Source organism: Diprion similis, chromosome 10, assembly GCF_021155765.1.
Source record: "Diprion similis isolate iyDipSimi1 chromosome 10, iyDipSimi1.1, whole genome shotgun sequence".
Taxonomy (NCBI): Eukaryota; Metazoa; Arthropoda; class Insecta; order Hymenoptera; family Diprionidae; genus Diprion; species Diprion similis.
The window spans coordinates 14,729,050-14,746,025 of NC_060114.1; the positions used below are offsets into that span (position 1 = coordinate 14,729,050).

General features: G+C 35.4%; 2 protein-coding genes across 21 annotated transcripts in view; both read right to left on the reverse strand.

The window, feature by feature from the left end:
• Positions 1 to 1,653: 1,653 nt before the first annotated feature.
• LOC124410891 (macro domain-containing protein CT2219-like) lies at positions 1,654 to 3,778 on the reverse strand. 3 transcript variants are annotated; one of them, XM_046889590.1, is made up of 6 exons: positions 3,719 to 3,778; positions 3,504 to 3,639; positions 2,763 to 3,032; positions 2,498 to 2,614; positions 2,103 to 2,311; positions 1,654 to 2,017 (listed from the first exon to the last, which is right to left on the reverse strand). In XM_046889590.1, the coding sequence occupies exons 1-6, from the start codon at positions 3,731 to 3,733 to the stop codon at positions 1,931 to 1,933; spliced, it is 834 nt and encodes a 277-aa protein (XP_046745546.1). In that variant the 5' UTR covers positions 3,734 to 3,778; the 3' UTR covers positions 1,654 to 1,930. The 3 variants fall into 3 exon arrangements, with proteins under 3 accessions (XP_046745546.1, XP_046745548.1, XP_046745547.1); XM_046889592.1 differs by lacking the exon at positions 3,504 to 3,639 and having other exon boundaries at positions 3,719 to 3,741; XM_046889591.1 differs by lacking the exon at positions 3,719 to 3,778 and having other exon boundaries at positions 3,514 to 3,642.
• Positions 3,779 to 7,291: 3,513 nt separating this feature from the next.
• LOC124411482 (MAP7 domain-containing protein 1-like) overlaps positions 7,292 to 16,976 on the reverse strand; it is a 77,171-nt gene continuing 67,486 nt past the window's right edge. For 5 of the 18 annotated variants that reach the window (XM_046890600.1, XM_046890599.1, XM_046890603.1 and 2 more), the window contains 9 exons: positions 16,669 to 16,848; positions 15,963 to 16,294; positions 15,449 to 15,767; positions 15,235 to 15,356; positions 14,814 to 15,055; positions 14,489 to 14,612; positions 13,958 to 14,391; positions 7,979 to 8,250; positions 7,294 to 7,660 (listed from right to left, as the gene is read on the reverse strand). In XM_046890600.1, coding sequence (XP_046746556.1) covers positions 7,647 to 7,660; positions 7,979 to 8,250; positions 13,958 to 14,391; positions 14,489 to 14,612; positions 14,814 to 15,055; positions 15,235 to 15,356; positions 15,449 to 15,767; positions 15,963 to 16,294; positions 16,669 to 16,848 — 2,039 coding nt within the window. In that variant the 3' untranslated portion in view covers positions 7,294 to 7,646. Of the gene's footprint in view, positions 7,661 to 7,978; positions 8,251 to 13,957; positions 14,392 to 14,488; positions 14,613 to 14,813; positions 15,056 to 15,234; positions 15,357 to 15,448; positions 15,768 to 15,962; positions 16,295 to 16,668; positions 16,849 to 16,976 lie in introns of all 18 variants that reach the window. The other 13 variants (XM_046890605.1, XM_046890607.1, XM_046890606.1 and 10 more) reach the window with 7 other exon arrangements.

The window sequence follows — 16,976 nt, forward strand, 5'->3', positions numbered from 1 at the left end:
GGCGAAAAGTGAAAAAACAACCGTACGACCCGTAAATAAACGCGACAAAGCGGCGAGCGAAGGGCGCGATTAAATCCTCAAACGTTTTCACTGACACACAGGGCGCTATAACGCGGTGTTTTAGCTACACGTTTGATACTGGGCTGCTGACTGGTGATGGTACTGTTGCTGTTGGTGCTACCCTCGTAGAAAACGCCGTAGTTATACGGACACGACGAGTACAACCGTGGATGTTTTCACCACACCGCACTCTTTGGTAGTAGTTAAGTTAGCAGGTATACCGGTCGATAGGTTTAACCGCATATTAATATCGCTTCTTTCTCGTATTTGTTATCGGTATATTTACCCATTTGTGATTGATTTTTACCCAGATATATTACAAACTTTTTTTTAAAATCATTTACAGCACACACTCTGCCTTCTCGTTCTCTATCCCCCACCTATTACCACATACAGACATTACACACTTCAATTTTTCAACATGGCCGTCGTCGTACTCACGGATCGGGGCGAGACGACGCGGACCAAGTTGGCAACTATGGCGCTAGCCTACCGATTCTCCTCTCGCCACCGACACTAGCGACGACTAACGGCTTTCGCGTGAACCTCGGACATCGATCTCAACCTGATATCATGACATAGCCATCTATCGCGGCAACTGCGAACTCGTCACAGTCATATCCTCCGACGATTGTTCTCTGTCGATAATCTTTTTTGTAAACGATTTTAACTATATTTCAAAGACATATGTATATGTATATATCCGGCATGGGATTGACACGCGCATGGAAAAACGGGAAGTCAGAGAATGCGTGAATAAGATTGGAATTCTATGTCCTTAGAAGGAATTAGCACAGTTTTTCATAAATCTGCGTAAATAGAACTGTACGGGTTTTGTTAATTCGAAAATAATATAATATTACTCGTTACCGAGACATACTTTCGTTTTTTTACGCAAATTACAGCTTGTAGTTAGGAAATAGATTTAAGTAAAATATCAATTGGATGGTATTGAAAGTACTGTCATTTTTAAGAAATGTGCCATTATTAAATAATATATGACTGTACAAATTTCTATTTTTCAACTAGAATATCTGGAAAAGTCAGGGAATTTTAGATTTTAAAAAGCGAACCAATACTGGGACGATTGTAATTTGAATAAATCTCGACCCCCTTTAGAACGAATTAGGTGCGCACTTTATTTCTTGATACCTTAATATTACAGTAACTTTTGTTCCTACGTATTACACCGAGGACTGAGAAATCTATCCATTCTTACTCCAAAAGGATTCACGTGAACCTTCTTTTTCTTTCTTATTTTGAAGGAAGTTTAGTAATTTACACAATCCTATGCTCATTCATCTATAACACGTTTTATCAAAACGTTCAATTGTACTGTAAATTGATATTGTTATTCAATTTTCTTAAATTCGTAGATAGAAGACATAGTACCTATTATATACCATCATCATTGTTATTATTGGACGAGTAAATTTTTGTAACACTAAATGACATTCAAAAATAAAAAATAGAGAAACAAAAGACATAATGAAATAAAATCTGAAACAATCCTCAATTCGACATTACACTTAATAATCATATAACAATTTAAACACCTAACTATTCGTTGAACAGATATGCAGAGAACTTCAAAAATTTAAATTATCTATAACATACAGAACACAATACACAAATCTTTTATACTTGAGAAGAAGGTACTTTGAATCTTAGTGAAATTCAACTCATCAGATTTCGGAAATATATTAATTATCGTTTCGATTCTTATCTATTCTAACCATTTCATCTCCTGCGAAAAACTTTGAAATTTATACAAATGCATCGCGTAGTGTAATAAGTAATTCATATTCTCAAATGCACTGACTTTAGAATAGCGACTAACATACCCCATGATTCCAACAGATTCATCACTTTATTCCAATGCAAAGAACTTCTGCAATAACTCTTCGTAAATCATCTTATCTGAGTCCAAAAACACACAAAAGATAACCCGGTTGATCTGCAAAGAAAAATTATAATTATTTTCAGGGCAATCAGGTATAAAGTAATAGGAACTTTTAGGATAGGTCTTGAATAATTCTTACAACATTGTCGTGGTCTTCTAAGAAGTTTTTTACTGTTCCCAGAGCAACAGCAGCTGCTTTATGTTGAGGGTAGCCATAAACGCCGGTTGATATACAAGGAAACGCAATGCTTTTAAAACCTTGTTTTTCTGCCAGTACAAGGCTCTGCTCGTAACACTTACTAAGCATATTTGGCTTCTCATCCTGAGGTCCGACGGTGTGGATTACATCTGAAAATGAGAGGGAATAGAATAGAATAAAAACTTCATGTAATTAGATGATGGAATTATCTCCTTCGGAATAATGGGACTTTTAGCAATTATTTCAAATAATATGAGAAGCCCTGAGTACAAGTTAGCCGTAATTGCCACAATTTTCTAAACAAAGCTCATTTCAATAATAATTCGAATACAAACATTTTGCTGGGAGGGCATAGGCACCGGTTAATCTAACTTCTCCAACCCCACAGGGTGCCATTGTTGTAGATTCTTGCTTGAGTTTTGGACCAGCCATTTTGTGGATCGCTCCATCAACTAGTCAACAAGAAGATAATAGTGAGATATATTTGTAAACAGAGACATCAATCTATTTAGTCATATCGGACTGAACCTTTGAATTCAACCAAAGAATTCCTTACACATAGGTCCTTCGTCCATACAAGTTTTAGGAAAATGTATATACCTCCACCCCCTCCTTGGAGAGAACGATTAGCAGCATTTACGATAACATCAACTTCAAGAGAAGTGATATCTCCGCTCCAAAGTGAAACTTTTTTTGCCAAATCATGTTCGACTATTCCAACTTCTTCCCAAGTAGATTTCTTCATACGTGATTTGTTACTTTTCCAATATTCAATCCACGTTGGGATTTGGTCCAATGTGACCACATTCTTATTTGCAGTTTTCCTGTACAATGCTCGCTTCTCCTCTGATGGCATCGAGAGGAATTTAACTGTTAAAAGTGGAATAGACACATTTTAAAATAAATTGTTTACACCTATAAATCATATTGTTCATTAAAGCAGATTAGAAGAAATTATATCAGATCACTGGCTACTTAAAATTAAGTGTCTGTTTGAAAATGATAAAATTTAACAATAGTCATCAATAGTCCTGCTTTGTGGCGAACTAATAATCTTAAAAGAATATTATATTTCTCGTATTTCTTATTAATAATTTGAGGTAAGCCTTGATCAATGTCAAAGAAAATTGAAGCTTTCACTACGTGACATCATTTCGAAACATCAATATGAAATATCGAAGTTTTTGTAGTCCATATCTAACTACAAGAAATAAGTTATTGCATTCTTGATTTTAGGGTAATTTTTATGCAAAAAAGGTAACGAAAATTCTTCCTGTCACATATCGGAATGAAAGTGTTCTAATTGAAATAAGTAATCGATTATTTATTTATATATCTCACGTTTCTCGACCTCAAATGACATTTTGATACCACCGGTATTTGCGGACGGTTCTTGAGAATGACTTTGAAACCGCTGGACTAGAGCTGCTGATGCGGAATTTTTTGTCAGGTAAAATGAACGTGTCTTCAACAATCCCTGTAGGGAACAGAATACGTTGGAGAAAATCTTTTGTTTTGAGACAATGTTATCCCCTACTTTGTTTATTTGCACTTACTCTAATAGGCAGCATTGAATTTTAGAGGTTATGCTCCGTCACGAATACACGAAGTATCAGGAGTACCAAAGAGTGGAAGTCACTTCGCGAAAAGTCGATGAGGCATCAGATCGGCCATATTGATAGGAGGCATTTACGCGCCATATACAAATTACAAATTGACCTTACAAATTACAATAGACATAGAATCGTTGGAAGACTGTAATTGTAGTTGACATAAATAGGAATTGCATTTCTTGCAAGCCTTAAGCAATTGGAAAATGTATAGCTATTTACACCACCGAGTGAATTAAGAAATAAAAATTCTTGGATATACGGATACTAGAGAAATGAATATTTATTGACATATCATACTCGTTTCCACACCACCTTGCGGTAGAGTATTCGGCGCGTTTTTTTTATTGTGGTATCCCCAGTAGGCCTAATCCACAGCGTTAAGATCAATTTTACAATTCTTCTCCGTGGACGTTAGTCGTATTCTTCCAATTTTGCAATCATTAAAGTATGATCACAGAATCGATAGTAATACGCCTTATTAAAAAAAAAATTTGCATAGTACAGATGATGGATGAAATTTAATCTGCAATTTTACAGATTATAATTGAGGACGAGAGTCCACGACCTGAGCAACGACACCTAAAACAGGCACCCAACTACTGGCAGGTAAAACACTGTGTTGGTACAATAGTACCTTCTGCATGTGTGAACACACAAACGCGACAAGTAGTTGGACGTCACTTCGACAGTTCAAATGGTGAATAAGAGAAAAACATTTGCCATTCAATTTATAAACACAGTTATACTATCAGTAAAACAGATATCTCCACTGAACTCCCGCATCTCATAGATGAACAGCTGCTCAGCCTCCGCTCAGCCTTCCTCTCAGTCCGCCGAAGATGCGATGCTCTGCAATGCTGCGATGCTCTGCAATGCTGCGATGCTCTGCAATGCTGCGATGCTCTGCAATGCTGCGATGCTCTGCTATGCTGCGATGCTCTGCAATGCTGCGATGCTCTGCTATGCTGCGATGCTCTGCAATGCTGCGATGCTCTGCTATGCTGCGATGCTCTGCAATGCTGCGATGCTCTGCTATGCTGCGATGCTCTGCTATGCTGCGATGCTCTGCAATGCTGCGATATTCTGCAATGCTCCAACAGGGCCTAAGTTACAATGCCAGGACAGCAACTGCGAAGACCCAGGATTGATGAGAATGTGAGAATTTCAATGGAGATGTTTTTGTCCTGAATGATGATTTGTCTTTATGAATTAAACGAAAAACTTCCCTCCACTTACGAATTCTAATCTATTTTTTTTTTTAATAAAATATTTATAGAAAACGCCTCCACCAATTTTTAACAACAGTTACCGTACAATTATTAGTCCACCGTTACATTACAGCATTCGAACTATCGGTGTAAGATCCAACAGTTTATCAGGTCGTTCGAGCCGGTATACACATGGCGGAAAAAATACTTCATAGCATGCCTTTCGCCATGCGTATTACGTCTCGTATTTTAGCACACACCAGCAAGATTTTGCGTTACCTGTTCGTAGATGAAAATCGGGTTGCCTGTTAGAAGAAGACCCTATCCTTTCACGATAATCTCCTTACCTGCAGAGAATATCGACAAAATGAAGAAGCGAACGACCCATGGAAGGAACCTTCCACCTATCACAAAATGGCCAAGCGAGTCGTATTCAAGACCCCAGGCCACACCAATTGTTTGGACTTTTGTTTTAAATATCAATGCAGTCTGTGTGAATTTTTTTTATACTTAGGTTGTGAAAAATGAGATTATTTTACGTGTTGTGTCAGCAGCGTTCTATGCAGGACAGTCAACGTCTGACTTCTGAATTTTTGAGCGGAGTAACAGTAACATATATATATATAGCTACATTTGACTACCTGTGAGCCACCTTTTGACGACTTGTGGTACTATTTAACTGGCAGCCCTGTAGCCCTGTATATATATATATACCTATATATATTAAACTGTATAAAAAAAATTGACTAGTTTTTTGTTTGAAAAATATACTGAAAATATTATTCAGGATAACGAAAAAAGGCGCCTGTTAAAATGGGAGCTCTTAATTTTAATACTAAGAAGTGCCTCATCGCGATTTTCTACTTTCCATAAGAATAACATGGCAAACATGGTTCTTGCTCCTTTCGATTTTTATAACTAGATAACGACGCGTCGTACAAAAATTCATAAACATGTTTTTGTAGGAAATTGAACGTTATACAAAAAAGGTCTCTTGTCATTTTACGATAAATTTACTCCTTCAAAAGTTATTTGAGGTCCTTTGTTGATGTTTGACCTCAAATAACTTTTGAAAGAATAGATATGAAAAAACAGAATTTTTCACAACCAGTAATTTTTTTTACATCTACAATAGCTTTTGATTCAAATTTTTTTCATCATAATGACCAGTGTTTCTTAAAGGAAAACATTTAGACGAGATGTGAGAACTAACGCTATATTGAAAGACAAACAATCGTGATTCACCTAATGGTTTAGCAGATGAAAATTTCAGTTAAACTGTAAAGTAGTAAAGAGTTCAGATTAAAATTAGTCTCGATGGAAACTCCAAATAAGTTATTTGTAATGTAAATGAGAAAAGATGACTTGGTTTTACGATTTGAAAAATGTCTCGACTTTTGAACAAATTTCAGAATAATAGTAATTACAAGACAACTAGCCACAAAATCAATTACCGTATTGTTCCGAATACAAGTCGACCTCGGACAGTATTTCAGGGTGTTTATCACAGTTACCCGCATATAAGAGGGGTTCGCGTATAATACGAGGACAATTTTAGCGGGTGCTGTTAACGACAAAAAACCTCGGTTTATATTCGCAACAATACGGTAATTAAACATAACTTTGGCGCATATTTTTATTATAATGTAACGTGGAATTAATACGATCGTCAAATTTTTTTTTCTAGTTTTTTTTTTTTTTCTCATAATACAATCAAATTATACAGGATGCATATTTTCAATTTTATATATCATAAATAGACGCCGTGCCGCCACCGTCGTTTCCGTCGTCGTCGTCGTCGTAGTCGGTTTTATATACCGCTTTTATATACCCTTCGCAGGATCGGGCATTCTTAATATTCATATTCTTCCTATCAATTTGCATTCATGTAAGTATAGTGGTTATAATTCCATCCTGCAATCACTTTAGCTTCATTCAACGTTTATAATAATAATTATTAATATTACTTTATAATGATAATATTATAATTATTAATATATATTATTTTACACTTATTTATTATTATTATTATTATTATATAGTATAATATTATAATGAATAATCAATTGTTATTATTTTTCTTTTTTGCGCTCCATCTGGCATTTTGCGATATAGACTGCCATTTGCTCTTCGACCTAATACATAATTATATATCCTCAATAATCATATGCTTCTATAGAGCTGCATCATCATCATCATCTTCATCTTTATTTCATCAACATCAACACCATCATCATAATCATCATCGTCATCATCATCATCATCATCATCATCATCACCATTACCACCATCACCACCATCATCATCATCAATCATCATCCTCATCAACATCATATTCGTCATCTTCGTCGATTATCATAATCATCATCTATTTCAAGTATAGTTATTATTACATTATTAGCGTTTATTTACATTACCGCAAACAATTAAGCCGGTTCAATTATTATTATTAATATAATATTATTATCATTATTATTATTATAATTATTACTCTCAGCACTTGCACAGGTGGCAAGTTGCAGGTAATTATATTCACTAGAAGAAAGAGAATAAAAACTCTTGGCTAATGCTTTCATTCACGATTCTTTTTCATTCTCCTCTTACTTCATTTATTTTATAAACTCCAGTCAATTATCACCATCGCTTCTACCATGACAAATTGCCTACGATAGAAGATCTGAAACAACAGTAAAAATAAAAAAACATTATTTTCTCCGCATGCTTTCTACATACCTATGCATAAGATAAAGATAATCAATTGAACGAGTAAGGTTTCCATGAACACAAGTTCATCAGGTTAGAAATAAATATCGAATGAGTCATAATTGTGACAATTTTAGAATTCAAAGTTCACTGATATGTGATGACTCATGATTTGGTTGATAAACAGAATGAAATCCGGTCGGAAAATGGTATTTTGATAATATCATAGAACTCCAAACAAGAATGAGAAAATTATATTAAATATTGCACGGTTGATAGTTTGAGATATTACCTGGTACTTGATTGTTGTCCTGGGTTTTGTTATTCCCAAAAGTATCCTGAAGGAAGGGGTTGGTATTATCATTTGCGTTCATTCCGGTGGTAGCCGGCACAAACGGACTCGCCAAGGGATTGAAAGCTGTAGCCGTAGGGTTTAGATTTGAGTTGATAGAATCTTCATTTGCCAGCTTGGGCGTCAGGTCAAGGATAGCACCGCTACTCGTATTACTCATAGTGTCAAACTCCGACAGATCTAAGAGGTTGTTCGTCGCGTTGTTTTGCTTGCTACAAATACAAAAACCAGCAAAAAAGATAACAAATAGCAGATCAAATGTCAGTAGGAAAAGACGAGTCATGAACACAAGCGGGAGAGAAGCGCTACACAATTTTAGTAAGTATTCTGCGTTTCTTCTATGTCTACTTCTTCTTTCCCCCTTTTTTTTTTTTAAGTAATTAACGTCTATCCAACTACGGAGTGTTGTCCACACTGAGTCAGACTTACAATTAATTACAGCTAGTTTCTTTCGAACTGACGAAACAAACCAAAAATGGAAATTTCATTCACTTGTTTCAAGTATACATTTTCTTGAGAAGTCTAATCATTCTTTCATAATTCAATGCTAAACTAATCACAAACAAAGGTTCACTCTGTTTGTATAATGTTTGAAAAGAGAGAATGACTAGAATGAAAAATCCATCCCATGTGTAAGGAAAGAACGACTCATCAGATATGGCAAACTTCATATAACGAACAAATACTATGTTTAAGCGTTAGGATACATTCATATTTCTGAACTCCTTCGATAAATGTTCAAAGGAACCTAATTATCCATTGTAAGCCATATTCATAGAAACGTAATATTTATTTACACTAATAAAACTCTACTTCTGCCGCAAAGTAATCGATTCACTGACTGATAAAATTTCAACTTTTCTGTATTCGTCACTGCAGTTTAATGGAAGTGAATAAAAGGTGAGCAAAGTATACAGTATTGCACTGAGTTTATTACAGTTGTAGAAATTCCATCAGTCAATGGTCGTATTTACTGTGAAAAATATCTAACGGGGATCAAATAAGAAAACATGCTATACGATAGTAATGCGTGAAACTGCAGAGGCGAAATTATACCTACGTATAACTTGTTCAGATACCTATACAACAATCTATTCATGTATATATTGAAGTATATATGTATACATACATGGCAAAAGTAGGCAGCGATAATATTGGCCAAAAATGAAAAACAGAAAAAAAAATTCACAATAGTGGATCCGATGAGAACACAGAATTGAATGTACAGATAGGCTAATATTACATATGCGTATGTGTCCAATGAAAACGATAAACGTTTTTACTGCACTCTGGACCGTCCCTGTCTCTCTTCTAACAATATTAGCGTAAATTGAACAACATGCATCGTTTTTTTTCTAACATAAGAACAGTACTGGTGCGGCATCTTAATTGGTCAATCTAACTATAGAAAGTTTCCTCCCAATGTCGAACAGTATTCGCTCCGTTCTCTGCACAGAGAGTTAGTCTTTACATTGAGGGCTATTCGAAAAAGGATTTCAGTTAGATTCAGAAAACGATTAGGAGGAGTATTGACAAGTAAAAGAGAAGAATTGAAAATGTCGACAGTACAAAGTATTAACGTGCACAAAATTTTGAGAGTTGGCGAAAACCGGTTAGTTCAGCAATCTCATTTTACCAATTAATTACTCGTCTTAATCGAATTCCAATTACTTGAATCCGTATACGAAATTATGTACAATCATTGTTTAGATGACTCAGAACCTTTATGCTATTCATCGTTTCTTTTTTGTTTTTTTTTTTACATTATGTACACTGGTTATCATTCTATGTAGGTAGGTAGGTAATTAGTTAGTTAGTTAGTTAGTTAGTCGGTTAGTTAAGTTACGCTCAATCACCGACCGATGTATGTATATGTGTATATAATATATGTGTATTATGTATTCAAATGCGGAATAGAATAGAATTTTCGTTTATTGTTTAAACGTAAATAACATTAATATGATGCATTACTTAATCGGCTGCATATTCATCATGACTTAATAGATTTGTTGCGAATTTTTTTATTTTTTTTTTGTTTCATAATTAATTACCTCAGATAGCAGATCAACAGATAATAGTATATATCGTCAACCCAGTTCAACGTATTTTCTCTCACTTCCTCCACTCACTTCCAATATGTATCTTTTTGTCAGTAAGAAAGCTTTACGCAACGTCAATACTAAAAAATTACCAGTGGTGTTAGCACAAAGTTAATCAATTTGACATCATATTATAATTCTACCTAACTACAATTGTTTTTCCTTTATACATATGTGTATATGTATACATATATATGTATGCACACCCGTGTTTATATACTTATTGATAGTTATTGTAACTATTATATTATTCGCATCCTACATAACAAAATAGACACAATTCGGGGGAATGACATACTAGGCGGGGATCAGGACAACATCAATCCAAAGAAAATATAAACTATAATTAGCGATAATATATGTATGAATGTATGTATGTATCTTTGTATGTATGTGTATATAACAGTATATGCACATAGCTCTTTACGTCATTCTCAAAGTTTTGGCTAAAAGTCTATGCTCGGTGAGCTTTGAATGCCCTGTACACGGATATTCATAATCAACCCAACTTTGAACAAGGCAGTTTTAAATCCCAATTGATGGTTATTATTCGAAACACAGACTGTTGAGTCATTCTTTTTCGATCAAATCGACGAAATAATTTAACAATTATTAATTAATATTAAATCAGATTTGAATATTGACGTACAAGGAATCTGAAAATACTTGGCAAAGTTTTCAGCGGAAATGCAATTGAAGTTAAAGTATGAACGTACAATTAGATGATTCTACGGACTTGTTATTATTAACATTACAACATTAATGCTAACAGTAAACAGTATGATGATAATTATTATGGATTGAATGAATTTTTCGTTTTTTATTAATTTAAATTTTTCTCTTGCTTATTAATATCATTAATTTTCTTTCTGAAGTTGATATTTTTTATCGTCATGTTTATGCAGTCGAAATGATTGCTGTATGATTATTACAATAGTCAAATTATTAAACGTTATTTAGTGTATGTAGGTACGCACAAAGCATGTTGATATATGTATATTGATAAATAATTGTTGCAGCTAATAATTATTTTTCTTATTCAACTTTATTCTGTTCTTTAATTTTTTGACTACTTTTGCGATGTAAGTATGCATATATGTACGACCTTATTGGCCAACAATATTTTTTCACTTCAGTCGTCAATATTCTTACATGTGTGTATAATTTTATTTGTAATAAAAATGTGCCAGTATTAATAATAGATCGAATGCAACGTTATATTTCTTTGTCATTATTATTATTATTATTGTTATTATTAGTAACTACCTAATCATAGAACCACGTTAATCACAAGTGATGGAAAAAGTTATTTGTTTTAAATAATATTGCATAGGCAGTAGTAGTTCCGCAATTGAGCGGCTCTCCCTCTCACTTTCACTCACTCATTCGCATACTCTCTTTCCCTCTCATCGTTTAATTCATTATAAAGAGTTTTAATTTCACTTCTATATATACTGTGCATCATGATAAGGGTGCTGACCAAAAAATGTAAGAAAAAAAAGCAGAAAAAGGAAGTATCTAAATGATTTCAGTGTACTTTTAGTCTCCCGAGCCTCAAATCTATTGGTTTTGTTAATCGGTATGAATCTACCGTATGATTCAGTAATTCAGAGTTCTATAATTAAGGTATCAAGTTTCTCCTCGTTTTGGATTTTGAAGTTTTGCTGTCGAATTTATTTTTCACACGGATGACGAAAAATTCGATTTAGTGTTAACTGCATATAGATTGAAAACGGTTAACCATCACCTCAAGAATGCCAGCGCCAAGGGAGAAGAGTGTTACGTGTAAAACTTGTAACTGTATTTTATTCTCGTTTCCTTCTTCCTCTTGATATCGGGAAAACATTTATTGAGATCTTATTGCGAATTGCTTAGCTGAGTCTATTGACTACTTCAAATAAATCATTCAACAAATTCTTCTCAATGGAACAGCATTAAAATTTTATTTATAAATGGCGGAAGTATGCTTCGCGCACCTTTTTTTTTTACCTGCGTTCTATATTTAAACTAATGATTTTTGCAACAGTTTAAAAAAAGAAGGGCATCGGAGTTCAAAAAAGTGCATTTTTACATTCTATTACTAAAAAGTGCTCTGAAAAGAACTCCGCTGTGAAAAAAATTTCTAAACCATACTTTTGTTACGTAACGTATCGTGTGAACCACAGAGGCATTTTTTTTTCCCACACACGCTCGCCTACAACCCGTATTGCAAACTTATACTCGGTGTAACAAGATCTACTTGACTTTCTTGATGCACAATCTACTATTTTATAAACTAATACGGAATAGAAAATTGGAGAAAAACATTTATCCATTTCTCACAATTCCTTTTCACTGAGTACAGATTATACTATATCCAATTTCAGAGGGGGGAGTAGAATATTTGAATAATGGGAGGGGGAATAAAACCTAATACCAATACTTTATCACTTTTGTTTTACGTTCAAGATTATGTTACGTACGGATATAATATGTGTTGCATTGATCAGACATACGTACGAACGCTGATCCACTAACAATCTTAGAATTAAACTAAATTTTTCCGAATTATTTCCCCGGCTACTATTTGCTGTTCTGTCATAATAATTCTTCATACGCATGTATGTAGGTATTTCAATCAATATAGTGTACCTAAGTCATCGGGAGATTATAAAAACAGGCAACAATGACAATAAATACCTATCTAACTATCTATCTATACGTAGTATTAGCAACGATTATTAATTCAAACCTTTTGATTCTGTAAATAAATTTCTTTCTTCTCTCGCGTACTTTATTCGTTATTCAAGTATTAATAGGACATTAAAATTACCGTTATTTCACATTTGAAACCGAAATTCATGACTTTCTTGTTAGCTGTTTCTATACCTCTGCAACGCCGACAAAGGCCAAATGCTTATGTTTCGCTAATAAACGTGAAGACCTCTTTTAACGAAGCTCTCCAATATTTTATCTTTTCTCTCGTAATATGAAGATTTCTGTTGAATTTATGGATTATTTTTCCTATATATGATGTTTTTGTTTTCAACTTCATTCTTTCTGACGTAATAGCAGATTAAAAAGTGATACAAGAGACGACTAAGCGAGTTTTTGCGTCAAACTAAACTGTTCGATCTGTCGCTACCTATGTTTTCATGTGATAATACTCCAACCGTAATATCAGTCACGTTTGTATTTTTCCAAGATTTACAAGTTTCTGTTAACAAAGGATTACCACAATCGCCTGAATCATTGACTAAATATTTATCAATCACACGATCGCCAAAGTGTTTGTATCGTCGTTTACGAAAATTATCCATTCGTCACTGTCCAGAAGATAGGTATTTCGGCGATTTCAAATTCCACTGAATTTCGACATATGTGCAAATCTTTGCTCAATAAATATGAAAATAAATCCTTTGTATGACTGCAGTTATGTTTTTTGTTGAATATTGGAATGAATCGGTAATTGATATAAGATTATTAAGAATATTCAAAGAGATAAGAAACGTCAGAATATTTTTGGAAAGATTACGATGATAAAATTCACATTTTGGACAGCACGACAAGTGTAATTGCTTTGGTATTGTTGATACAGCGATGTGAGCACACAGTCAACGTTATTTTTTTTTTTTTTTATTTCAATTCTTTTTCATCGTATAACACGATTAGCATTAGTTTAACACAAGCTTGCAGTATTTGATGTGCACATAAAAGCACATGTCTATATCACGCGCCCTACTAAACTTGTGCTCTCGTCGCGTCATCATCATCATCATCATCATCATCATCATCATCATCATCATCATCATTACCATCATTACAACTGCATCATACTTACACAGAAGCCGCGTTGTCTAGTGGTATTGGTTCGTTCATGAGGCTATTAACGCCGTTCCCATGATTTCCGTGATTTCCATGATTCGTGTGATTATGTCCGTTGATTTCACCCTCGCCGTTACCCTGGGCGTTATCGATGAGCAGTAAATTATTGCTACCGCCGTTAACGCCGTTGCTATGAGTTCCGTTCCGCAAGAAAGTGTCGGGATTCGGAGCCTGAATCGTAGTGCTTGATGTTGTTGTTGTTGTTGTTGCTGCTGTTGATAGCGAATTGTGTTCGATGTGAAGAGCTTGCTGTTCACCAGCAATAAACTGCTGCGTTGCCTCTGATATCAGACTTGCCGTCATTACATCGCCACCTTTCTCGCCAGACATTCCCTTGTTATCGTCACCAGGGCTGTCCTCTTTTAGCTTATCTCCGTCTCCACCTTCACCCTGTGTTTCAAATTAAAGCACCAAGTCGAGGATTTTCAAAGATGCCAAAAATGTTAAACGCCATTCCGGAATGCTCTGTATCGGTGGAAAGACTTACCTTTGTCGGTGTGTTGGGTTGATTTTTTCCTCTAGTCCTTAGCATTATTGCCTCGACCCGTTTCCGTCTCGCAATTCTTTCCTCTTCCTCCTTCTTCAGGCGTTCAGCCATTTCGATTCGTTGCCTATATGATGGAATGAAATCATTTGTTAACAATGTTTCGTTAATGGAAATTAAGGATTATTTTCTTTTCTTCGGTATTTCGTCAGAATTTTAGTGTAATTATACATGTAAAACGAAGGAATACAAGAATATTTCACACCTGGAAATAAAATTATTAATCTTAATTTTTTTTATTTTGACCAATTAACGATCACAGACTTACTTTTCAGCTTCTTCCCGAGCCTTTTTCTCAGCTTCTTCTTTTTCCAGCTTCTGGCGAGCCTCCTCTTCTCGTCTCTTACGATCTTCTTCTTCTCGCCGTTGAGCTTCCTCAATAGCCAGTCTTAGTCGTTGTTCTTCAGCCTGACGAGCCTCGCTTGCCAATCTCAATGACTCTTCTTCAAGCCGACGCTGCTCCTCTTCCTCCGCACGCTGTCGCTCCATTTCAAGGCGAGCTTCTTCCTCCTGAAAGCAAAAAACTTTGATGCTCAGAAACTGCGTTCTCATACATATTTTTGATAGTAACGCTAGGTATTGATAGATTTTGAAGCAAGTTCTATAATTGTTGTTCTTTCGAACTTTATAAAAGAACACTTTCAACACCATTATTATCAATACCTAAAACTAAAGTCGGTCATACGCACAATTCTTTGCCGTTCCAGTTCAGCTTCACGCTCTGCTTGCTCTCGAGCAAGTCTTCGACGTTCAGCCAAAGCTGCTTTGGCTTCTTCCTCCGTTGTGATTCGCGTTTTAGCTATCATAGAAGCTGTAGGAACATAAATTTACAACTCATTAATTTTTTTTTCATTCAACTTTCAATTTGCAAGACAAAATCTGTATTTTCTTCAATTGAATTACCTGTCATATCGACAGGTTCGTCGCTTTCAGCATCAGGCTTCAGTTCTGGCTCTGGAGATTTTTTATCCACCTTTCTTTCCTCCTTCTTTTCCTCCTTCTTCTCAGGTTTGACCGCTGCCTGTACAACTGGTGCAACTGGTTCGGGCAGAGTTTGCGGAGCTAGAAGATCCTTAGAGGGATTCGAGTCCTTCTCTTTCTCTTCCTTTGACAGTTCCGGTACAATTGCTGGCTCTGCTTTGACAGGTCGAGCGTCCGGTATCACATCAGTCGTCACTTCGTTGCTAATGTTTGTCTTCAACGTAGTGGACTCCTGCTTAATCTAATCAACAATAAGAAAAACTAATTAAACCAAGTGAGACTGAGTCGCAATAATTTCATGAGATCTAGTAAGGTGTAGTGATATTTCATCAAATATTTGCTGAGTAAACCTAAACTGGATGTAAATCTATGAATCTGATAACTTTTTCTTTTATGAAAAACATTTAATAGCCGAAAGAAACAATGTTTAACATACTTCTATTTTTTCAGTCCCATAGTCGAGTTTCTCCTCGTGTTTTTCAATGATCTCCGGATCACCGTTTTTAATCTCAGTCTGTTCTTCCTGCTTGATGAATTCAGCAACGTTCGTTTGAATTACGGGGGGATGTTCGGTGCCTGGGCTCTGAAGAGGTGTAGCTCTCGGAGTTATTCTAGGTGATGCTTTAGTGGATTTGATCAATTTGTCTATCGGTTTCTTGGCTACATTTTCACCAACAGCTTTGGGCGTCGACGGTTTCTTTGGAGTGCTGTGAACTTTTGGCAGTGGAGGCTTCGAGTCTTTCGTCACTTTGAGATCCCCAATAAAGTCTGTGAAAAACGATGAATCAAAAAATTAATAAGCGGAAAAAAAAAAATCACCGCAAAAAAGCAAAACAAAGAACAAACAAAGAAACAAGTAAAATTTATTTCTCACAATTATATTTACAGTATTCACAATGTGCAATGCAGATGTATGTATATTGCTTGACGCTGCCAGTTAAGCGCGTTGCGGAAAGAGAGAGATATAGACAAAGACAAGTATAAGAGAGTAGGGATAAAAGGAAGTAAAATAGAGAAAGAAAAAAAAAAGTTTGAAAACAAGCTAAAAATAAAATAAAATGAACAGTCCAAAATGCTGATGCTAATTTGGAAAGATTTCAGACTGAAGGAAAATAAACTATAAACTATAAAGCCGTGCTCACTGTGTCGCTCTGTGACAGTAACACCAGTTCCGGCGATGGAAGCGGGACGTGGACGACGCGGGGTTGTTGTGCGAGGGCGCAGACTGACATTACTGCTCCCTACGCTGCTCCCGCTCTGCTGGCTCAAGGAGCTGTGGGGTCGCGACGGGCTGCTCGGAGTCACCTCCCCGCTGCGAATACCTACACCCACCCAGGTTAAGCCTTATTTTGAAATTTAATCTTTTTACATTCATATATGCAGAAACAATATTGCTGTTTGTATTATCATTTTGAAGATTTACGACCATGTGTATGCTCTTCGTGTTTAA